General features: G+C 40.2%; 2 protein-coding genes across 2 annotated transcripts; both read left to right on the forward strand.

The window, feature by feature from the left end:
* Positions 1 to 18,712: 18,712 nt before the first annotated feature.
* Positions 18,713 to 20,034, forward strand: LOC145972359 (uncharacterized). Its single transcript, XM_083100916.1, has 3 exons — positions 18,713 to 18,850; positions 18,968 to 19,359; positions 19,596 to 20,034. Exons 1-3 carry the CDS (start codon positions 18,713 to 18,715, stop codon positions 20,032 to 20,034), a joined length of 969 nt encoding a protein of 322 aa, XP_082957042.1.
* A 1,170-nt stretch (positions 20,035 to 21,204) lies between these two features.
* LOC145972360 (uncharacterized) lies at positions 21,205 to 21,561 on the forward strand. Its single transcript, XM_083100917.1, has one exon. The coding sequence runs from the start codon at positions 21,205 to 21,207 to the stop codon at positions 21,559 to 21,561; it is 357 nt and encodes a 118-aa protein (XP_082957043.1).
* Positions 21,562 to 22,800: the final 1,239 nt, after the last annotated feature.

Here is a 22,800-nt window from a genome sequence, read left to right on the forward strand (position 1 = left end):
ATTGTGTTAATATGAAATTATGGCGATATGAATATATATATATATATATATATATATATATAGACTCAGTATTTTTGCTATTGATTTATGAAGCTTCATAAGCAATTTTAACGTAGTTGTGTGGCTTTTGCAGCCTTATTAAAATTGTATAAATAATAATTATATATACAGGGTGATTCAAAATAACCCCTGTGTCCCTGAAATGACATATTCTTGAATCAATTCTAAGACGATTTTTCCTTCGGCAAAATTTCGTCCGAAGCTTAGTTTATGAATTATTAAAGGAAGTAGTTAACGTATGACGGGTCGAATACAAGAGGCAGGCAAGGGTGGCGCGATTCACCGTCAGACGCGGGTGCTTACGCGGGGCGCCTGCTGCGATCAGCTGGTCGCTATACACATACAGACACACATGCGAACACATACATTCTCTCTCTGTCTGTCTGTCTGTCTGTCTGTCTGTCTCTCTCTCTCTCTCTCTCTCTCTCTCTCTCTCTCTCTCTCTCTCTCTCTCTCTCTCTCTCATTCGCTCACTCACCTGTAATTTTTTTTTTTTTTTTACGAGAGAGGGGAAAATGCATTTTATGCATACCCACCGGTCGATCCAGTGAGTTATGTGGGACTCGAGTACCAAGTCGAATTACCAACTCGGTACTCCCTACCCACTAAAAACCCCTCTCTTTTCACGAATTTCCTTTAACACACTGTCCCTCTGACTTCCCGAGATCTGTTTTCACATAACGTCAAAAAATAGTTATTATTACCTTGTTCGATGACTTTTGATGTATTGCTGTAATTGCTTGAAGGAGAAATGAATTTTCCGATAGATCGTACGTTCTCAAATTTAACGTAGATATCACGTTGCAAAAGACAAGAAATCCACACTAAATTATTAACTGAAAGTTTTTCTTCTTTCATGAACTGTATTCTTTTATAAACTATAACGTAATCACATTTATTTACTCACTCGATGAGACAAGAAATTTACTAATGACTCTATCACTAATCACTATTAATAACTGTCGAATAATAACTGTTGGCGATTAAGAATCACTCGATGAAAGAAACACGCGCGGACACGTTACTACACGACACGACGACGCGACAATGCGACGATAATTACTCGGCGACTGCAAGCAGTTTTTTGTCATGGTAGGTTGCGGTAGGTTAAGGTACTACTGGCGCTATCGAACGCGATCATGTGTTCGATTGAAGAATGCGGTAAACATAATAAACATTTAACATATTAATATTATTATTATCATGAATGTGTGTGATATCCATACATCGTATGATATCTATTTAAAAATTAATTAGATTAAATAAGTGTTTTTAAAATATTTATTACTTTTACTATTATCATATAAAATATTAATCTCTTATTGCCTTTAAATTTAAGTTTGTTTTAATACACAGAGCCTAATTTCTTATAGTTATTTAAATTTCACGCCGGCGGAAGATGGCGTTATTCTTCAATTTAATATATAATTGTAGGAGACCGAGAAGTATCGAGTTGAAGGGTCTGAATAGCTCAGTGGTAAGAGCAGTCGCCCGGCAAGCGAAAGACTCGGGTTCGATTCCCGATTCAGCGACTTTCGGCCCGATATTTTTCTCGCCTACAACATTACAGGGGGGAAAGAGGGATAATAATTAAATAAATTCTCGAATTGAGAATTATTTAAATTTGCTTGGTATCGTACCAAGAAAATTTGTGCCCTGTGCACACAAATAAGTTTCAGCGAAAACTTATTTCTCGTTGAACTTACGCACTACCATCCGCGTTTAGCTCTTATTGCCTTTAAATTTAAGTTTATGTTTTAATACACAGAGCCTAATTTCTTATAGTTTAATAAAATATTAATATTAAATATTTATTTAAGATAATAGTAAAAGTAATAAATATTTTAAAAACACTTATTTAATCTAATTAATTTTTAAATAGATATCATACGATGTATGGATATCACACACATTCATGATAATAATAATATTAATACGTTAAATGTTTATTATGTTTACCGCATTCTTCAATCGAACACATGATCGCGTTCGATAGCGCCAGTAGTACCTTAACCTACCGCAACCTACCATGACAAAAAACTGCTTGCAGTCGCCGAATAATTATCGTCGCATTGTCGCGTCGTCGCGTCGTGTAGTAACGTGTCCGCGCGTGTTTCTTTCATCGAGTGATTTTTAATCGCCAACAATTATTATTCGACAGTGATTAATAGTGATAGAGTCATTAGTAAATTTCTCATCTCATCGAGTGAGTAAATAAATGTGATTACGTTAAAGTTTATAAAAGAATACAGTTCATGAAAGAAGAAAAACTTTCAGTTAATAATTTAGTGTGGATTTCTTGTCTTTTGCAACGTGATATCTACGTTAAATTTGAGAACGTACGATCTATCCGAAAATTCATTTCTCCTTCAAGCAATTACAGCAATACATCAAAAGTCATCGAACAAGGTAATAATAACTATTTTTTGACGTTATGTGAAAACAGATCTCGGGAAGTCAGAGGGACAGTGTGTCAAAGGAAATTCGTGAAAAGAGAGGGGTTTTTAGTGGGTAGGGAGTACCGAGTTGGTAATTCGACTTGGTACTCGAGTGCCACATAACTCACTGGATCGACCGGTGGGTATGCATAAAATGCATTTTCCCCTCTCTCGTAAAAAAAAAAAAAAAAAATTACAGGTGAGTGAGCGAATGTGAGAGAGAGAGAGAGAGAGAGAGAGAGAGAGAGAGAGAGAGAGAGAGACGGAGAGACGGAGAGACGGAGAGACGGAGAGACGGAGAGACGGAGAGACGGAGAGACGGACAGACGGACAGACGGACAGACGGACAGATAGACAGACAGAGAGAGAATGTATGTGTTCGCATGTGTGTCTGTATGTGTATAGCGACCAGCTGATCGCAGCAGGCGCCCCGCGTAAGCACCCGCGTCTGACGGTGAATCGCGCCACCCTTGCCTGCCTCTTGTATTCGACCCGTCATACGTTAACTACTTCCTTTAATAATTCAAAAACTAAGCTTCGGACGAAATTTTGCCGAAGGAAAAATCGTCTTAGAATTGATTCAAGAATATGTCATTTCAGGGACACAGGGGTTATTTTGAATCACCCTGTATATTGAAATTCTTTTACGATTATTATAAAGGACTGTTTCAAAGAGCCTATTACTTTTTCTTGATTGATCGATGTGTATAAGTCCAGCTTTCGGTTAGTACTGGTGGTTACTAGTATTTTGACTACATGAGAACTGATTATTATTGAATTGATGTATATATATATTGATTATATATAATATTATGACGCAAATATATAGTGATTATATATAGTATCGCGCAAAGATTATATAGGATGAGAGAATAAGTAGGGATTATACTTTTATAAGTAAGATTTTAAATTTTTTCGTTGCGGGACGTAACAAAACAAATGGACTCTCGCGAAATTCTGCAAGCATTACGTCAGCTAGATGTCAAACATGTGGGAGTCTATCCTGCCGACAGATTGCCGATCGTGTGGACGAGGTTGACAGCCATCGTCGCTAATACGGACAATCATAATCGCCCTGGAGAATACTGGATCGCTTTCTTCCTCGACGGACACGGTACAGGGACATACTTCGATAGCTATGGAATACCGCCCTTGTATCCCGGTTTTTTCCTTCGTCTCTGACGAAATTCCAACATTTATCGATGGAATACCGAACAATTACAAGGACTTTTCTCTCAAACCTGCGGACACTACAGTTGTGTATTTTTATATTATGTGTGCAGCGGTTACGATCTTGATGGATTTCTTAGTCTTTTTTCCGAAAATTGCGAATATAACGATCATTTAATCGTAGAATTATTTTATAAAATTTTTGTTCACGAGTGGTGGGGGTTTGTTTTGACGCACCATAGTGGTCCATATCTACTATAGAATAAGCCAAGGAATTTGTTCTTAAAACTCTGTCATAAATTACCCCTACCAATCAATTTCAAAAATGTATAAAAACACCCAACAACGGAGGAACGCACTCTCATAGATTCACTCTAGGCTTAGACTCACTCAGATTCTCACTGTCTTTCAAAGTTCAAATTCAAACTCGCACTGTAAAACGTTAGATCAAGTCAATTCAGAATAAAGAATTCAAATTTTAAACAAGAGTATACTTTTTTAATCATCATCAATGAAGAAAACCCCACTCAAAGCAGTTAATTATTCTGGGATTTTACCCCCTTAACCGCAAGAAGAACCCACAACTAAGACGTTCTGTCGAACTCGTAAAACTATTGGAAGATCATGTCTCACGGAACCAACTGATCGAAGTTACCAGAACGTGATAACAAAAATTTGATGGCAGCGGTGGAATACACTGATTCCTTCGAATAAACCGGACTGAGGCCTGGATCCTGTCTACACTCCAAGAGAAGAGGAATACTTTGTCCACAGAAGGAACACGACAACGGAGATAAGACTGCAAACAAGGAATCAAGTCTTCATGGATTTGCGTATTCTCATACTTTTCTTCACTGCGTGCTATATGTAAATGCTACGAGCATCATATTTCAATTTCTTTCGTGCGATATTTATTAAGAATATTCTACAAATATGTCTCATACTGGGGAAGTAGATGCGTTGACTAGACAAATAGGAAACATGATGCGTATCCGACAATACAAGCACCAATCGTAGACCTAGTAATACTGTACCATATATAAGCTTGCGCGACGCAGCCGAGACAATTCTCCCATTCGACGGAAAAAATATGCAAGTATCACAATTCGCTAATAGCTGTTTACATGCAAAAATATGGTCTCTCCCGGAGCAGAATATGGTTTGGTACAAATGATTAAAAATAAATTAGTAGGACCTGCTTTAAGAGTGGCTTTGAGTGGAGAATATAACGATATAGAATCTTTATTAGCTGTCATAAAAACTAGATTTGCACTCGTTTATTCTTCATCACAATTACACGGAGAGCTTTCTAAAGTGACACAGCATCCAGATGAATCTGTGGTGGATTATGGTAGCCGCGTATCAATGATATTGCAACAATTGAAATCCTGTTATCAGACCGAAAATCCAAATCAAGCAATTTAATAATTTTGCAGAAGTTAATGCAAACAAAAATTTCTTAACAGGATTAAAAACTGACATATATACTAGACTTTATCCGCGTGATCCTGTCAGTTTAAATCACGCTATTGAATCTGCCATAAAAGTCAAAGCTGAATATAATGCACAACGAATGAAAATTACTGAGGGACTTATGCAATCAATACGCTGTAATAATTGTCTAGGATATGGACACAATGCTTATTCATGTAGCACCATTAATCCATTGGCTCAAGTAACACATGTCCAGTGGTAACCTAAAGTTTGTACATTATGTAAAAATCTAGGACATACACGTGCAGAATGCAGAATCCTTCAATCAAGAGGCCTAAATTATCGAAACACCCCGATAAACAATATGAATTATAATCAAGTAAATCGACAAAATCATACAGCCTCCAGAAATTTTAATTTAGTATGTCGTTATTGTAAAATACCAGGATATAGCATTGAACAATGCAGGAAGAGGCAATATAATAACACAAAATCAACTAACTCAATCCAACAATCAAGAAACTCGAATCAGAGAAAGTCAGGGAAACAGGGAGCGGGTGCAGCGAAATGGCGCAGCGCTGAACGAACACCCGCGAGTGCGCGTAGTGACTTCCGAACAAACTCACGAAGAAGCGCAAGAATAAACCTCGCGTGTAACAAAATCGGTAAACCACCTTCCGTCATTCTACCCAGCAAAGATTTGATAGAGGAACGCGCTAATTTTATGATAGATACTGGTTCCAATATAAATTTGATAAAGAAGAATTCTCTTCATGAGAAGGTGCTCATTGATAATAAAGTCGTATTTGAATTAAGCGGAATAACAAAAGGTCGAACTCGCACGTTAGGCATAGTTAAATTACGCATATTCGGTACCGACACGTTATTTCATGTAGTTCCAGACGACTTTCCGATTCAACAGAACGGAATCCTGGGCACAGAATTCTTCAAAAATCAACGAGCAACTATCGATTACCCGAGGGCTAGTCTAGTTGTAAACGGAATCCCATATTATTTTTATAATGATGAAACTATCACGATTCCAGCGCGAACACGAAAACAAATTTTCATACGAGTAGCTAATCCCGAAATAAAAAGCGGATATGTTCCGAAATTAGATGCAGGGCCGCAGGTGTACTTAGGTAACGCCGTCGTATCCAATCATCACGGAATTGCATATCTATATGTTATAAATTTATCAGATGAGGATATAAAGTTAGCAATCCTTACAGTAAAATTATATCCGTTTGAGGAAACAAAGAATAACAATGAAATAAATGAAATCAACGAATCCGAGTCAAGGGACTTAGAATCACGAGTCAATAAGGTATTGCAATTACTACGTCTCGATCATTTAAACGAAGAAGAAAGAAGAAACGTCATTAACTTGATAACAAAAAATGCGGAAAGATTCCATTTACCAGGAGAAGCTTTAGGAGCGACTAACGTATTAAACACCGTATATTTACTAACGACGACCGTCCAATCAATGTCAAACAGTATCGATATCCTCAAATGCATAAAGAAGAGATACAACGACAGATTGGGGAAATGTTAGAAAAAGGTGTTATAGAACCATCAAGTTCGCCTTATAATTCTCCTTTGTGGATTGTTCCGAAGAAAGATGATTCGTTAGGCAATAAAAAATGGCGTTTAGTCATAGATTTTCGTGCCTTAAATGGAAAAACGGTCGGTGATGCATATCCATTACCAAATATTGTAGATATACTCGATCAATTGGGAAGTGCAAAATATTTTACAATATTTGATTTAGCATCTGGATTTCATCAAATTTTAATGGATAAAGATGACAAACATAAAACAGCTTTTTCGACGCCTTACGGACATTTTGAATATAATCGCATGCCATTCGGATTAAAGAATGCTCCTGCTACTTTTCAAAGATTAATGGATCAAGTACTAACGGCATTGCAGGGAATCGAATTATTTGTTTATTTAGACGATATTGTTATATACGCACGATCGCTTGAGAAACATGAAATAAAATTTCAATGATTAATGAAGCGTCTATCAGAAGCAAATTTATTCCTACGAGATAAATGTGAATTTTTGAAAAGAGAAGTAGCATATCTTGGACATATAATAACCGAAAATGGAGTATGACCAGATCCAAAAAAATAATGGCCGTAAAAAATTTTCCAACACCAAAAACCAGGGAATTACCAACACCAAAAACCAGGGAATATATTAAGCAATTTCTTGGACTTGTCGGATACTACCGAAGATTTATAGAAAACTTTTCTAAAATAGCCAAGCCATTATCCAATTTAACCAAACAATCAAATACATTTGAATGGAAAGAAGAACAACAAGAAGCTTTTGATAAACTGCGAGAAGTTCTGTATTCAGAACCCATATTACAATATCTAAATTTTAATGAGCCGTTTGTTATAACGACAGATGCATCCGGATATGCAATCGGAACAATTTTAAGTCAAGGAAAAATTGAATCTGATCTCCCTATAGCTTACGCGTCTTGAGTGTTAAATAACGCTGAAACTACAATCAGTCCAAAAAAAAACGGTACACTTAAAATTTGGAAAAAAATCACTAAATTTCAAATGACGATAACTTCGTAAATAATAAAGATAGAAAAGGCTATAAAAAAATGAAAATGAAGCTTGGAATCTCTGCTTTACGAATCGATTCATTTCAATGTTGCGAGATAAATTTATTTAAAATGGTGGATGACGAAGCAAGAGCATGCGAAATTGTGAAATAATGGTGCGAGTTTGCCATGGCACATGGCGTGAGTCAAACGTCGCAACTCAATGGGATAAAAAGCATATGATAGTACAGAGTTTCTTCTGTAAAATGCTTTTTTATTCATCTCGATACGATGATTTTTCGCCGAGACATTCGCATTTGAATAAGAAAGCAACTATTTACGTTAAATGCGAATAACTCTCCAAAAAATCATTGTATCGAGATGAACAAAAAAGCATTTTAAAGAGGAGACTCTGTACTATCATATGCTTTTGATTTCATTGAGCTGCGACATTAAACTCGCGCCATGTGCCATGGCGAACTCGGATTATTATTTTTCAATTTTGCATGCTCTTGTTTTGTCATCTGCCATTTTGAAAAAAATTGTACAAAATTGCGATATAAAATTTCGAAGACTAAAATCCGAACCTTTAAAATGCTTTTCGTAAAATCCTGCTAACTGTATTAGGTGCTGAGATATTCAATTTTGAATTTTTAACAACGCCGAATTGCAAGAATAAAAATTCCGTGGTTCGCTAGCACCGCGGTATTTTAAGACTCCAAACCGTTCTCGTGGTTGTATGCGTTATGTGTGTTCGTGAGTGTGCGTGCGTGCGTTTACGTCACTCTTTATGCGTGCGTGCGTGCGCGTGTCGTGTGTGTGCGTACGTGCGTGTGTGTGTGTGTGTGTTCATCCCAAGGATAAGGACCCCGTGGCTCGTCAGCTCCACGGTATTTCATGACTCCAAACCCTCCTTGTGGCGTGTGCGCGTGTGTGTGTGTGTGTGTTCATCCCAAGGATAAGGACCCCGTGGCTCGTCAGCTCCACGGTATTTCATGACTCCAAATCCTCCTTGTGGCGTGTGCATGTGCGTGTGTGTGTGTGTGTGTGTGTGTGTGTTCATCCCAAGAATAAGGACCCCATGGCTCGTCAGCTCCACGGTATTTCACGACTCCAAACCCTCCTTGTGACGTATGCGTGTGCGTGTGTTTGTGTGTGATCACCCCAAGGATAAGGATCCCGTGGCTCGTCAGCTCCACGGTATTTCATGACTCCAAACCCTCCTTGTAGCGTGTGCGTGCGTGTGTGTGTGTGTGTGCGCGCGCGCGCGTGTGTGCGTGCGTGTGTGTAAGAGAGAGAGAGGGGAGAGAGAGAGAACACTGTATTAGTAATGTGTGTGACCACCTCTTGCACGAATTACCTCTTCCATGCGACGAGGCATACTCCTTATGAGTGTTTGAATTTCGGCCTGCGTAATGTTAGCTCATTCAGTTTCAAGAACTCTTTGAAGTTCTGGCAATGATTGTGGGGCAGGTACATGATTGCGTACTTTTCTGCCGAGATTGTCCCAAAGTTTTTAAATGGGATTTAAGTCTGGACTCATGGCTGGCTATTCGAGTAAATTTATGCCAACTTCCCTGCAGAAATCCAATACTCTTCTTGCAGCGTGTGGTCGCGCATTATCTTGCATGAATATGAAACCCTCTCCGATGAAGGGCCCATACGGAATAACGTAGGGTATCAGTACTTCCTCTACGTATACATCTGCATTCATGTTTTGCTCGAAAATATGTAAATCCGTATGAGCATTGGCAGATATTCCTGCCCAAACCATGACAAAGCCTCCGTTGTAGCTGTGTCGTTCACTCACCGTACAATCTGCAAAGCGTTCTCCAATTCGACGGTAAACCCGTTCTCGCCCATCTGGAGAGAATAGAGCAAAACGAGATTCGTCGCTAAAAAGAACGTTACGCCAATCTGCGTACGTCCAATGTCTATAATTGACTGCAAAATTGAACCGAACTACGCGATGGTGACGCGTAAGCGAAGGTATAGCTGCTGGTCTTCGTGCAATAAGGCCGTTTTCTCTCAATCGATTCCGAACAGTGTTAACGCATATGTTATTGTTGCGGACGTCCCTTAAACTGCTTCGAATTTGAACAGCTGTTTGATGACGATCTCTTAGCGAATTTAAAACAATAAATCGATCATCGTTTTCATCGGTAATACGGGGACGTCCCGAACCGGGTCTTCGCTGGAAGGAATTGGTCTCTAGATACCTAGTGTAAGCACGTTGCACGGCTGACACCGATAAATCAAGTGACTGAGCAACGTATCTTCGACTTCTCCCATCTTCAATTAACGCCACAACTTGAGCAGCGACTTCAGGAGTAATCGTCGCCATAATCGACCAATTTGAATGGGGAAAGATTAATTGTTGTTTACTGTTCGTGTTCGGACGAAAAAACAAAATGGCAACAAACTTCCAAACGGGAAGAGACTAAATTTATGTGCATTTAAGATTTCAATGGCAATGATAATTCGCGAAAGAATAAAAAATTCGAATTCGCAAGCTTGAAGAAATAGGGCCAAGGAAAAAGCAAAAGCACAAGAAGCAACTTGAACGAATCATGACTTAATTTTACTTCTCGTGGTTGTGTGCGTATGTGTATTAATGAGTGTGTGTGCGTGCGTACGTGCGTGAGCGTTTACGTCACTGTGTGTGCGTGGGTAATTGTATGTCTTTTCTGTGTCGTAGCTGTGTCGTTCACTCAATGAATCATGAAGAACGCTCCGAGTAAAAAGTTGTAATAAAGAAAGATTTCCTTTTCTATTCATTCATATCGACAAAAAAGGAATGTATCATACAGAAGTTACAGGTCAAAATGGTAGCTTTTTGCTACATTAATTTTAAGTGCAGGACACACTCAGAATATTTAAGTAAAAATCCATATACAGTCTTAAAAAAAATGAATCGAATTTTAAGGATAGATAGTATTCACAAAATGGAGGGAAAAAATGTTCTAATAAGTATAGGTAGAAAAATTAATATTATCGATTGTGAATATTTTAAATAACTCGTTCTTGATTATATATGTAATACTTTTATTAATATAATAATTCACTTTTAAAGCAAGATAGATACTGAACCTCCCCGTGGGAGTCCACCTTGTGGGGAGGCTTAAGGGATCTTGGCCGCTGGGAGACTAAGTCCGCTGTTTGCGGACCCTGGAGGGAAGCCCCAGTGGCTCTCAATCCGGGGCTCTCGGCGGGCGGGATCCCGAACTAAGCGGCTCCCAGGCTCTTTCTTGCCCAATTTCGGGGGCTCCGGTCCCCTCGGGCGCATTGGCGCGGCATTGCCGGCCTCTGCGGCCCGGTGGGGCGGGGCCTCGGGGCAGGAATGAGCATTGCACTTCCCGTCTCCGGAAGGAGACGGAAGAGGGGTTCCGCTCCCTTCGGGCGCCTTAGCCCAATGCGGATAGGGGAAGGAAAACCCTGACTCCAAACCCGGTTTAAGGATACCGTTAAGGGTGGGAGAACACCCCAATCCTCAACTCTTTATCCCCTAATTCTTGCTCCTCTTCCTTCGATATCCTTTTCAAGTCCTTCTTCTCCATCCGGTTCCATATCCCTATTTCCTACCCATTACCCCATGACCCAACTCCTGATGTATAAATGAGTGCGTGTGAATGGGTGTGTGATGGTTGGGTGTTATCCTAAAAACCCCACCAGGGAGGTGATACCCTGGTTAAAAAACACATTACCTCCATGGAATGAGCGACAAAGTAGAAAAAAACTTACCTCCCCAGGGGAGTCGGATGCCCCAGGGGACGGCGTCTGGTCGGGATATCGTCCCTGTCCCGGCGGTGTCGACATCGGACGAAGGGCACGGTGCGGCGTTGACGGCGAGCGCTGCTCCAGCAAGGACTATCGCCGAATCTGGAAGCAAAGGAGAGTTAATGAAGATTTCGGTTGAGGAGTTCCCTTCCTCCAATGCAGATCGATGTGACCACCTCCCAGGAAGACCCAAGCTCGATCAGGAAGAATGCGGCTGTGCTTGCGAACGCAGAGAGCTGGGTAAGCTTGGTGGAGGAGGAAGAAAAAGGTTCGACACACATTTCCATGCCTCATGGAAATAGAGGATGAAAAGGTGATTCCAACCTCTGTCAAACGGAAGGCGAGTTGCACTATAGACAGTGACTCGGATGAAGTGCTGGCCCCAGAATCTAAAACCCGGGGAGCCAAACTTCAAGTTAAACTTAGATCTATGGCTAAGAAGAAGGCGGATGTATCTACTGATGATACTGAAATTCTGGACAATGACAAGGATCTTCATGGTTCAAACACGGACGCAACGCTAACCGGTGTTACGTCCCCAGTTCCTCAGGACTGGTCTGGAAGTCTTACTTTCCCAGTTGGACGCAATTAATCTCTCAATTTGTTTTAGGGCAACCTGCTTGGCCGGCTATACCCTGGGACGCCGAGAGATTGAAGGTCTATTGTGCTTGGCAGAGAGGATTCTAGGTGGAGAGTGAATAAACGTTCATACTAAATTTTATAAGTTTACTTTGTTCAAAATATATTTTTTCTTTTACAAATTTGAATATCCTTTTATTCCTCCCTCGGGTAACCGTACGATTCTGGTAGAAAGTAAGAATATTCGATGCTTATGGTTGAGACGGGTCTCGAAGTTACCTTGTCTCACTCGGACCACCTATCGTTTAATTAACCAATTATAAACCTGTCTATTTAGTATTTGAGTCTTTGGTGATTTTGAAGTCACTTACTTTTGCGTAAAGTTGAATTTAAGAATACCCGATACCTGTTAATAAAAAAAGAAAAAAGGAATTCCATATGAATGTTCAATTTATAATTGTTATCCCGAGTATAGTCAGATAGATGTCCCCAAAGTTGATAGAAGTATAGACCTGCAGAAATAGAAAGATTAGTATAAAAAATTTTATTGTTGGTAACGTTGACTCCCGAAAATTACCGACCGTCGGTAATGTAGATTTCTGTTTTACCGACCGATGGTAAGTTAGGTTTCTGTTTTACCGACCGATGGTTAACGGCACTTTCTGTTTTACCGACCGATGGTAAGTTAGATTTCTGTTTTACCGACCGATGGTTAGCGTCACCTTCTGTTTTACCGACCGATGGTAAGTTAGGTTTCTGTTTTACCGACCGATGGTTAACGTCACTTTCTGTTTTACCGACCGATGGTAAGTTATCGACTGATGGTAAGTTATCGACCGATGGTAAGTTATCGATCGATGGTAAGTTATCGACCGATGGTAAGTTTTGATTGATGACTATTGGAAAAATTACCAACTGATGGTAAATTAGGATTATCGAGAATTTATTTGTTTGAAATGTTAATGTGTTATCTTGGTTTCAAATAAATTCTTATTTTATTTTGATTCTCTGAAAATCGAAAGGGGATTCGAGGAAAAATCAGGAGTTTGGATACGCCGACAAGGTATCCACCTATCATACGGCTGGCTTAGTATTAACCTCGTAAGGTTAGGTTATAATTGCAAGTAGTGATAATGATTCAAATTGTTATAAACTAAGCCAGTGTATTGTCTCTAAGTCCTGGGATGTATCTCGTATTTTGAAGTTAAGGCTAAATTCAATCCAAGATCAAAAGGTCAACTTCTATCATTGGGATAAATCCCTCAAGATAATTGCCTATTAATCGAAAACTGTATTTTCGCCTACTCAAACGTCGATTGACAGGAGGCCGCTTATTTTTTCTATTGCCTCACCAGCTCTAGGTTGAGAAACAACCTCTATCATGGGAATAAATTCCTCAAGATAATTATTTTTCCACCGAGCCAGACTTGGGTTCGACCTGCCGCTGCAGTTTCGCACTCGCTCACTGTCTATCGCGTCGTCTTATCAAAGAGATAAGTCCCAGATAAATTTTCCAATTGGAAATGATATTTACTAAGTTGAATAATTGGATTAAGGGATACGGGTAATCAAAGGTAAGGTTCCCGAATTGTCGCGCACTGTTTCACTGAATTTAGTTGTTAGTAGAAATTAAAGGTTAGATTAATGACAAGTGGCCGGATATTTACCAGTGTCTGAAATGTCCTAGTGTGTGAAGGCTGCTTCCCTTCACTAGGCTGATGAGTGGATGCTGCTTCCTTCCGCTGGATACCGTCTACCTCAGTGACAGTTCGGGATGGAGGTTGCAGTCCAGGAGTTCGATTGAGAAACTCAATGTTCAATAGTCACTGAATTTATTAACTGAATACACGTACAAAATCTCGGAGATATAAGTATTAGCTTGAAGATCGTTGGGCAGAATGCCAGTTATTAACTGTTGAAAACGTTGGGCCAAATGCCGAAGGTAGTTGAATGTTGAAGATCGTTGGGCCAAATGCCGGAGGTAGTTAAATGTTGAAAACGTTGGGCAAAATGCCAGTAGTTGTTAAGTGTTTGTAACGTTGGGCCAAATGCCAAGTTAACACTGTGAATATCGTTGGGCCAAATGCGAGGAGGACCGCTCTGCACGGGTTTATATAGTCGTCAGTCCCAGTTTTGCACACGGTCCCAATAGTAGGAGATGCGCTTCTCCGTGGAGGGAGTCGAGCAGTGATTGGTTCCCTTCTCTGCTTCTGGCTGCGCGCGCCTCGAAAGATGCGTGCGCCTCGAGGGATGTGCCGCGTTGTCAACGGGTGATTGGTTTTCTCTGACGTGATTGTTGCGCAATGATTTGGGATTGGCTCCCGCTGACGTGACGGATGCGCGCGCCTCGGAAGATGCGCGCGCCTCGGCGTGGGCGGCGCGGTCGCTCATTGGTTCCCTTCTCCGGGCTGGTTGCGCGCGCCGCTGGCACAAGCGTGGGGAAGATGCGCGCGCTGCTGGGCGTTGCCGCAGGAATTGGGCGTAGTTTGGGCGTAGTTTAATTTGTAGATGGTGGGACTCTTCAGAATTGGAGTGGGGGTGACGGAGCGGTCAGTATAGAATCGGCTATACTGGTTGCATTGTATTTTGACACATAAGTTTTATAATAATTATTAGACCATCAGAATTTCTTTGCAGTTTACATGCATATATTTTCTAATGTAGTTTTTTAAGCTCTAGCTGTAGAAATGTCAACGGAGTTTCTAGCATGCTCCGTTCGAAAGTTCATTTTTGTCTCTATGTATTATTATGGAAAATGCTTTTAAATATTGTTAATAAATTCTGACATCATAATTATTATAATTACAATTATTTTAACATATAAGTATTTATGATTATGCGGTGGGATATAAGTATATAAAGACTATAAATTATTTCAGTAAATGGTGCAACAATTTTTATTCTTTGCTTTTATTTTTAATATTTATATCTATTAGGTTCTTGAATAAAAATTATTGCATATACTTAATATTAATAAGTTAATTATTTCGTTATGTTGCGCAATGTTCTCTTGAACGGATTTTTTGTGAATTAATATATAAATGGAAGTTATTGCATACGCTTAATAACAATAAATTCATTTGTTACTTAATGATAATTAATTATTTCATCATGTTGCGTAATGTTGTGCAATAGTATTCGAGCGGAATATTCCATAGTCTTAGTTTGGAATGTGATGATGACTCATAATATCGCATACGGAAAATTATATTTTAAAACTTCGTTTATAAAATTAGTAGTATTGGAGTTTTCATAATTATGTATACACGTGTCGGTCTGACTTTTTATGCTCCTTAAGGGAAAATTGTCATAAGATTTTTATTTATAGTATTTTTCGAGTTAATCTGGAATCAATGATTTTTGATATAATTTAGGCCCCAAAATAATTAGATATACGTGTAGTCGGTGCCGAGACGTGTTCAAAAATATATATATATGTATATAAAGTCTTTTGGTTTTTGATTTGTAAAATTTCTTGTGTATCAGGATTACATATTAATAAAGGAGGTATTCTCTTATATGTCGGTAAAGTTAGTATCATCGCTACCCCAGAGATGGCGCTGCCCTCTGTCGGTAATGTGGGTACGGACAGTCTTCACTGTCGGTAAGGTAGGAAATGACTTTATCCTCAGTCGGTAACGTCGGTAACTGTGTTATCATAGGTCGGTAATTTTTCTGTCGGTAACTTTTGCTCGGTCGGTAAGGTAGAGAACTTCCTTATCAATCGTCGGTAATTTTTCTGTCGGTAACTTTTGCTCGGTCGGTAAGGTAGAAAATCTCCTTATCGACCGTCGGTAATTTTCGTGCGGGCGACATTACCTACTGTTGGTAAAGTAGGAAATTACTTTACCATTCGTCGGTAACTTTTCTGTCGGTAATTTTTACTCTGTCGGTAAAGTAGGAATTTATTTTATCGACTGTCGGTAACTTTTGTGTGGGTTATTTTGCCTATTGTCGGTAAAGTAGGTAATTTTTATGCGGATGGTACTATATGTGGGCAAATACTTAAAATTATTTCTATCATTCCTAAGTGAGGTTATGTTATGTATAGCTAGCTTCTTAACAAAGAAAGGTTATTTTCGGAGATATTGACAATATTATATCGCGCGGCGGAATGATATTGATGTACTATAAGTATTAGTGATATTACATTGCGCGGTGAGATTTTCTAATAAGAAATATTGGTGATAATAGATGGCGTGATGGAATTTTAATTAACAATATTAATTATATTAACAATAATATGTTACTCGGTGGGATTAAGATTTATATGTTCGTCGGTGGAACTACAGTTTAAAGATTATAGAGGCAAATTTTGCGTGTTTAAATAAAAATAAAAATTTTGTTGCGGGACGTAACACCGGCACAGACGGAGAGGACGTAAAGAAAGGAAAAGTTGCCAGACCTAGAAGGAAGGTTCGTGCGATTGATCCAATAATAGCTGAAAATGAGATTCAGAATAAAATAGGACAAGCCCCGGATAGAATCGAAAGAGAAATGCTGTATTGCATGACGGCCTCAGACATCGGTGCACAGGCACTTGATTACATTGCAGACATTGAAATTATTAGGACAAAGTGTGGGCGAATGCAAGGAGGCCTAAGTGGCAGATTAAAGAGCAGAGTCACATGCTTGCAAGACTTAGTTAGAGCCCTACAAAATACGGCGGAATCCAGTGGTGATCCCACATTTCTCAGAGCGAAGATTATCACATTAAGTGAAGAATTAGAAAAAGAAAGAAATCGTAATAAGAGAGAGGAAGAAAGAAGGAAGAGAAAGATAAGTGAGATGCAAAATATCATAAAAGAATTGAAGAATGAGAATAAGGGGATACGAGAAGAGATGCGTAGAATTAGGAAAAGCATAGAAAAAGACAGTGGAAGGATAAGTATGGAAAATGTACAGACTAACTTACATACTAACTTACCTAAAAACTTACCTAAGAAACTACCTACTAAAAATTTACCTATCGAGAAATCCCGCGACGATCAAGAGTCCTATAGAAGCCCGTCCCACGTTGAATGGTTACCACTAGAACATCGAGAGAGAAAGGAATTCCGTTGGAACCTGAATGCGAGATTGGACCACGCTAGGCTTCCTGAGGAAGAATCCTGGCCATCCCACGGTGAATCCTGGATGACGTCGTTCCACGATGAACCTGGAAAAGAAAGAAAAAAGAGAAAATTAGATACAGATAGTGTCTCGGAATCCTACTTACAGAGGAAACCAACACCTACCTTGATAAGGGAACACCTATCAAAACCGTCGGTAAGTGGAGGATTCCAGACAAAGCCAATCCTTGGACGGAAGGCTCCTGACAACACATTCCTGTCGAAAGGTATTAAGATCAAGGAGAATGTACAGCTGGTTCCTCCTAAGTTAGAAGCGAAGACATCTAGTCCAGAAGAAGTATGGACAGAAGTCGGGAAAAGAGGAAAAATAAAGAAAACAGGAAAGACAGACAAATTACAAAAAACGGATATCAAGAAAGAGAGGAAGAAACTACCGAAAACTGCGGCAGTTTCCATTAAAGGTACTACAAAAGACTTCTCTTACGCAGAGGCTTTGAAGCGAGTTAGGATAGGAATATCCTTACAGAATCTAGAGATTCAAACCCCAAAAATAAGAAAGGGAATGAATGGTGCTACCATCATAGAAATTTCTGGTCCAGGTAACACTGAGAAGGCGAATTTGCTTGCTAAAGAGATGAAGAAGTTACTGTTGGATGAAGCACTGATTACAAGACCCAGTATAAAAGGTGAGCTAAGAATCTTTGGCATGGATGAATCTGTTACGCCAGATGAAATTCGAGAAGCTATCGCAATAGAAGGCGACTGCAAAATTGAAGAAGTCAAAGTGGGCAGGATCGGTCGCACACGATCCGGTACTGGTGTGATATGGGTAAAATGCCCACGAAATACAGCAATAACGATGGCTGACAAAAAGAGAATCCCGATTGGTTAGTCCATGGTTCGGATAGAAATGATGAAAGCACGCCCAATACAGTGCCATAAGTGCTGGCGGACCGGGCACGTTAAAGAAAAGTGCAAATCCGACAAGAATTACCGGGGCTGCTGCTTTAAATGCGGCGCAGAAGGGCATATTGCTCTAAACTGTACAAATACGGTTAGATGTAGGATCTGTGTTGACATAGGTCTGAAGGGACCACCGGATGGGATCTAACAGATGCACAGTAATTAAATTACCTGCATCCCAATCCAATGATAGGAACACGTCAATTCTGACTCCGAGTACTCCTACTGTTCCAGTTTTCAGTTCGCAAAAGTCTGGTGCTTCTAATGGCCACACTTCAAATACATTGGAGACACTTAATACCAATTCATCATGCCGGAGGACAGATGATGGATAAACACAGATGGACATGTAATAGTATTTACATAGTATTTACATATGTACATACTTACACTTAACTATTTACATATATATCATGATCCGGTTTTTGCAAACGAACCTAAACCACTGTAAGGCTGCTCAAGATTTATTGACACAAACTGAGATAGAAAAATCTATATGCATATCGATAATAGCAGAACCTTACACTATTCCTAACGATAACACATGGATGAGTAGTACTGATAGCCGTGCTGCCATACATGTGACTACCAACATGCCTACACCTAGCATCCTTAGAAAAAGAGGGCGCTTCTCGGTCGTAGCACAATAGATGAAACTGACGATAATCTCGGTATATATATCACCAAATGCCGATGACACGACTTATGAGGAGTTCTTGGATGAACTGGATGTTTGTGTCCAAGAAGCAACCGAGGATATCCTCATTTGCGGAGACTTCAACTCCAAAGTTATCCTCTAGGGTTGCAATCACAACTCTCGCGGAGATCGTCTAACACGTTGGAGCGCTAGCAGAGATATGAATCTCGTTAACATCGGAAACAAACCTACATGTGTGCAATACCAGGGAACGTCTGTGGTCGATATTACATGGTGTAGTTCTACTCTAAGACCTCATGTCGAGAACTGGATCATATTGGACGAAGAGACATTATCGGATCATGTATACATACGTTTTGACATTAATTATAGTAAGAAAAATTATATACAAAAGAGGAAGAAATATGTGCGCTGGTCACACAAAAAGCTTCAAGAGGATATGTACAGAGAAGCAATAGAATGGAGCTGTGTTGGACCAGCATTGGATACATATATACACAACAATGATACAGAGTCAGCGGCTAAGTGGGCACAGGACGTTATTAGTGACGCCTGTGATTTTTCTATGCCTAGAGCCCGTCCATACAAGAAGAATAGCGCCTATTGGTGGAATCAAAAGATTTATGACCTAAGGAAAGAGTGCCAGCAGACACGAAGAAAGTGGCAAAAAGCCAAAAAGAAAAAGGAAATTAATTATATAATTAATTATATAATTAATTATATAACACAGCTCGAAGATGAATATAGAGAATGTAAGAAGAGTCTCAGGAATGAGATAAAAAACGCCAAAAATATGCCTAGGATGAATTGATCCGTAGGATTGAAAAGGATCCTTGAGGTCTCCCTTACCGGATTGCTTTTAAAAAACTAAAAAGAGCTACACCCAGTCTTACTGAGACCCTGGATGTGAATATATTGGATAAAGTTATTAATAAGTTGTTCCCGGAAGACCCGTTTTGGGACTCGAATGTAGAAGATGATCTAGAGTACATCACATGGAAAGATGAATATGAAGTATCTATCCCAGAGCTATGTAACACACTCAAAAAGAGAGCGAACGCTAACAAAGCTCCTGGCATTGACGGAATAAAAACGATCTTCTTAAAAAAGATACTCGAGATCTTAGTAAAGAAATTGGTGACTATTTACAATATATACATTAAATCTGGAGTATTCCCTAAATTATGGAAAAGAGCGATCTTGGTTTTAATACCCAAAGGAGAGTTCAATCCAGAGGAGCCTAAAGTAAGGCCTATCTGCCTCTTGAACGAATTGGGCAAGGTTATGGAGCGCATATTAGAAGGATGTATCTAAGACTGGATGCAACCAGCTCCGAACCAGTTTGGGTTTCGGAGCAATACTTCTACATGTGATGCACTTTTAATCGTTAAAGAGTTTATAGAAAAAGCCAAACAGAATCATGAGGCAGTTGTTTGCGCGAGGTTGGACGTGACGAATGCGTTCAATTCGCTCAGATGGCCCAAAATAAAATCGGCACTAAAAGAAAAAAGTTTCCCTGCGTATCTTCGCAAAATTATCGGAAGCTACTTGAATGATAGACATATTGAATACCCGACAATGGATGGTGTAACCAGATCTAGAAGAATAACAGATGGTGTCCCACAGGGATCGGTCCTTGGACCGACCCTGTGGAACATAACATATGATTATGTGTTGCGTACTCCGCTAGAAGAGGGCAGCGTAATAATTGGATACGCTGACGACACGTTCGTGATGTCCAAAGCGGCTACTACGGAGGATGCTATCGCAAAAAACAATCTGAAGCTAAGCAGAGTTTTGAGAGGAATTAAATATCTCGGCTTAGAGATCGCTGAAGAGAAAACTGGCGCGGTTGTTTTTAATAGCAATAAATCAAAAGCTAAAGCTAATACTAACATTGATATATATACAATTAATGTAAATAAAACACAAATAGAGACGAGCAAGAATATTAAATATCTAGGTTTAATTATAGATAGAGATTGGAGTTTCATCGATCATATGGTGTACATAGAAGAAAAGGTCTCCAAAGTTACGCGCGCACTGAACGGTCTCTTACCTAACCTAAGAGGACCACGCGAAAAAAAGAGACGACTGTATGCATCGATGATGAACTCTATCATCATGTACGGAGCGCCAGTTTGGGCCGACTCCACATATAGAAGGAAAATCAGCGATGGATTAAGACGCATCCAGAGAGCTATAGCTATACGCGTCATCGCCGGGTATAGAACAATATCAGCCGATGCCGCGCTGTTACTGGCCAGAATGGCTCCAGCTCCTATACAAGCTGTGTATTACAAACGCGTATTTCTACGCATACACGACCTAAAAAGGCGAGGAGAGTGGAATAAATTAGAGGAAAGAGATATAAAACTTGATGAAAAAGTTTTATTAAAGAGACAATGGGAGTTACATCTCCGTAGGCAAGATGTTGCAGGAACAAGAACTTGTAACGCAATCCTGCCGCATATGGAACAGTAGATGGAGAGAAATCATGGAGAACTATCCTTCCATGTTACGCAATTACTAACCGGTCACGGTTATTTTTACACATACTTACATCGTATTAGAAAGGTTGATACTCCTACCTGTCCATTTTGCGAAGAGGAGAACGATTCTGCTGAGCACACCTTACTAAGGTGCACGGAATGGAACGGAGAAAGAGAATTACTCATATCCGAAATTGGTGAAGATCTATCACTAACAAAGATAATAGAAAAAATATGCGAATCTGAAGAAGGCTGGCAGGCTTTCTGTACTTTTGCAGACGAAGTCATGACTAAAAAGGAAGACGACGAAAGAAGTAGAGAGCGCCTTCTTGCAGATAACGAGGACTAAAATAATTATGACTAGAAATTATGACTAGAAGTTTAAATCTGATTAGATTTGACTTGACCTGACTAGATCGTAGGACTAGGACGTTTAGATCCGAAATCGACTGTGACCAAAACATATGGAGGTCCGAAAACAGTTACATTCGCCTACACTTCACATGATTTATCTGTGGGCCATCTAGGGGGAATATTAAGGGTTGGGGGTAGAGAACGAAAGGGGGAAATTGGGATGGGGGTAGGTTGGGAATCATTCATTCATTCCATCATTCATTCACACATTCACACATATGCATCGTCATTGGGGATTTGGATGGGAGGTTGGGCTGGAGAAGAAGAGGAGTGGGGGGAAGGGGGGTTAAGGGGTTATTACAAAGGGGGAGTAGGATTTCGTTTCATTTCATCACCACACGCACACATACACACACACGCACACACACGCACTAAAACACATAACAGACACATATACTTACATATATGCGCGCATACACACACACACAGACATGGAAACTAACATACACATTACACAAAGGACAATGGAAGCACCCCAAATAGACGAGGGCTTAAAGCCTAACCGACTGAGACCCCCTGAGCGGGTATTGCGCGAGCGGGTACCGCTCGGGGTCTTTACATGGAAAGACGGATGCCAACAAGGAGGGGTTTTAGCGGGTAGGGGCCGTTAGATAGGCCGAGTCCCGTACTACCCCTATGGGGGGCGGGGGTGTGCGTAACAGCATTTCCCCTCCTTGCGCAAAAAAAAAAAGATAGATACTGAAGAGGAGAAGGGTTTGCTTGCAGACCCAACATTTCAGATGGAGGTAGATGCAGACGACGGCGGTCCATCCACGAGTCGAGCGGCTGTCAAACGCAAAAAAGTTTGGAATATTAATTCCGATTCTCCAGAGAACAGCGCCTCGGACTCTACCCGAGGGGCGAAGCTCCGCGTACGAGCTCTTAGGAAGAGGGCTCCCGTGACAGCCCAAAGCCAAGTTAATCCGGGTAATGTATCGAAAGGCAGCGATGCTATTGAGTGCTTCAACCCCGACACTGCACCGTCGGGGACCGACAGAGAAGATAGGCGCGGTAAAGTGGGCAGGCCTCGGCGTAAAGCCAAAGCTGTCGATCCCATTCTGGCGGAAATAGAAATACTAAGTAAGACGGATACAGCCCCGGAGCATATTGAAGACGAGGTCCTACGAGCGATGACTGCCTCGGAGATTAGTGAGCAAGCACTAGAATACACTGC

Source organism: Camponotus vicinus, unplaced genomic scaffold (assembly GCF_025532165.1).
Source record: "Camponotus vicinus isolate PSW18456_S1 unplaced genomic scaffold, iyCamVici1.0 SCAF_5, whole genome shotgun sequence".
Classification (NCBI taxonomy): Eukaryota; Metazoa; Arthropoda; class Insecta; order Hymenoptera; family Formicidae; genus Camponotus; species Camponotus vicinus.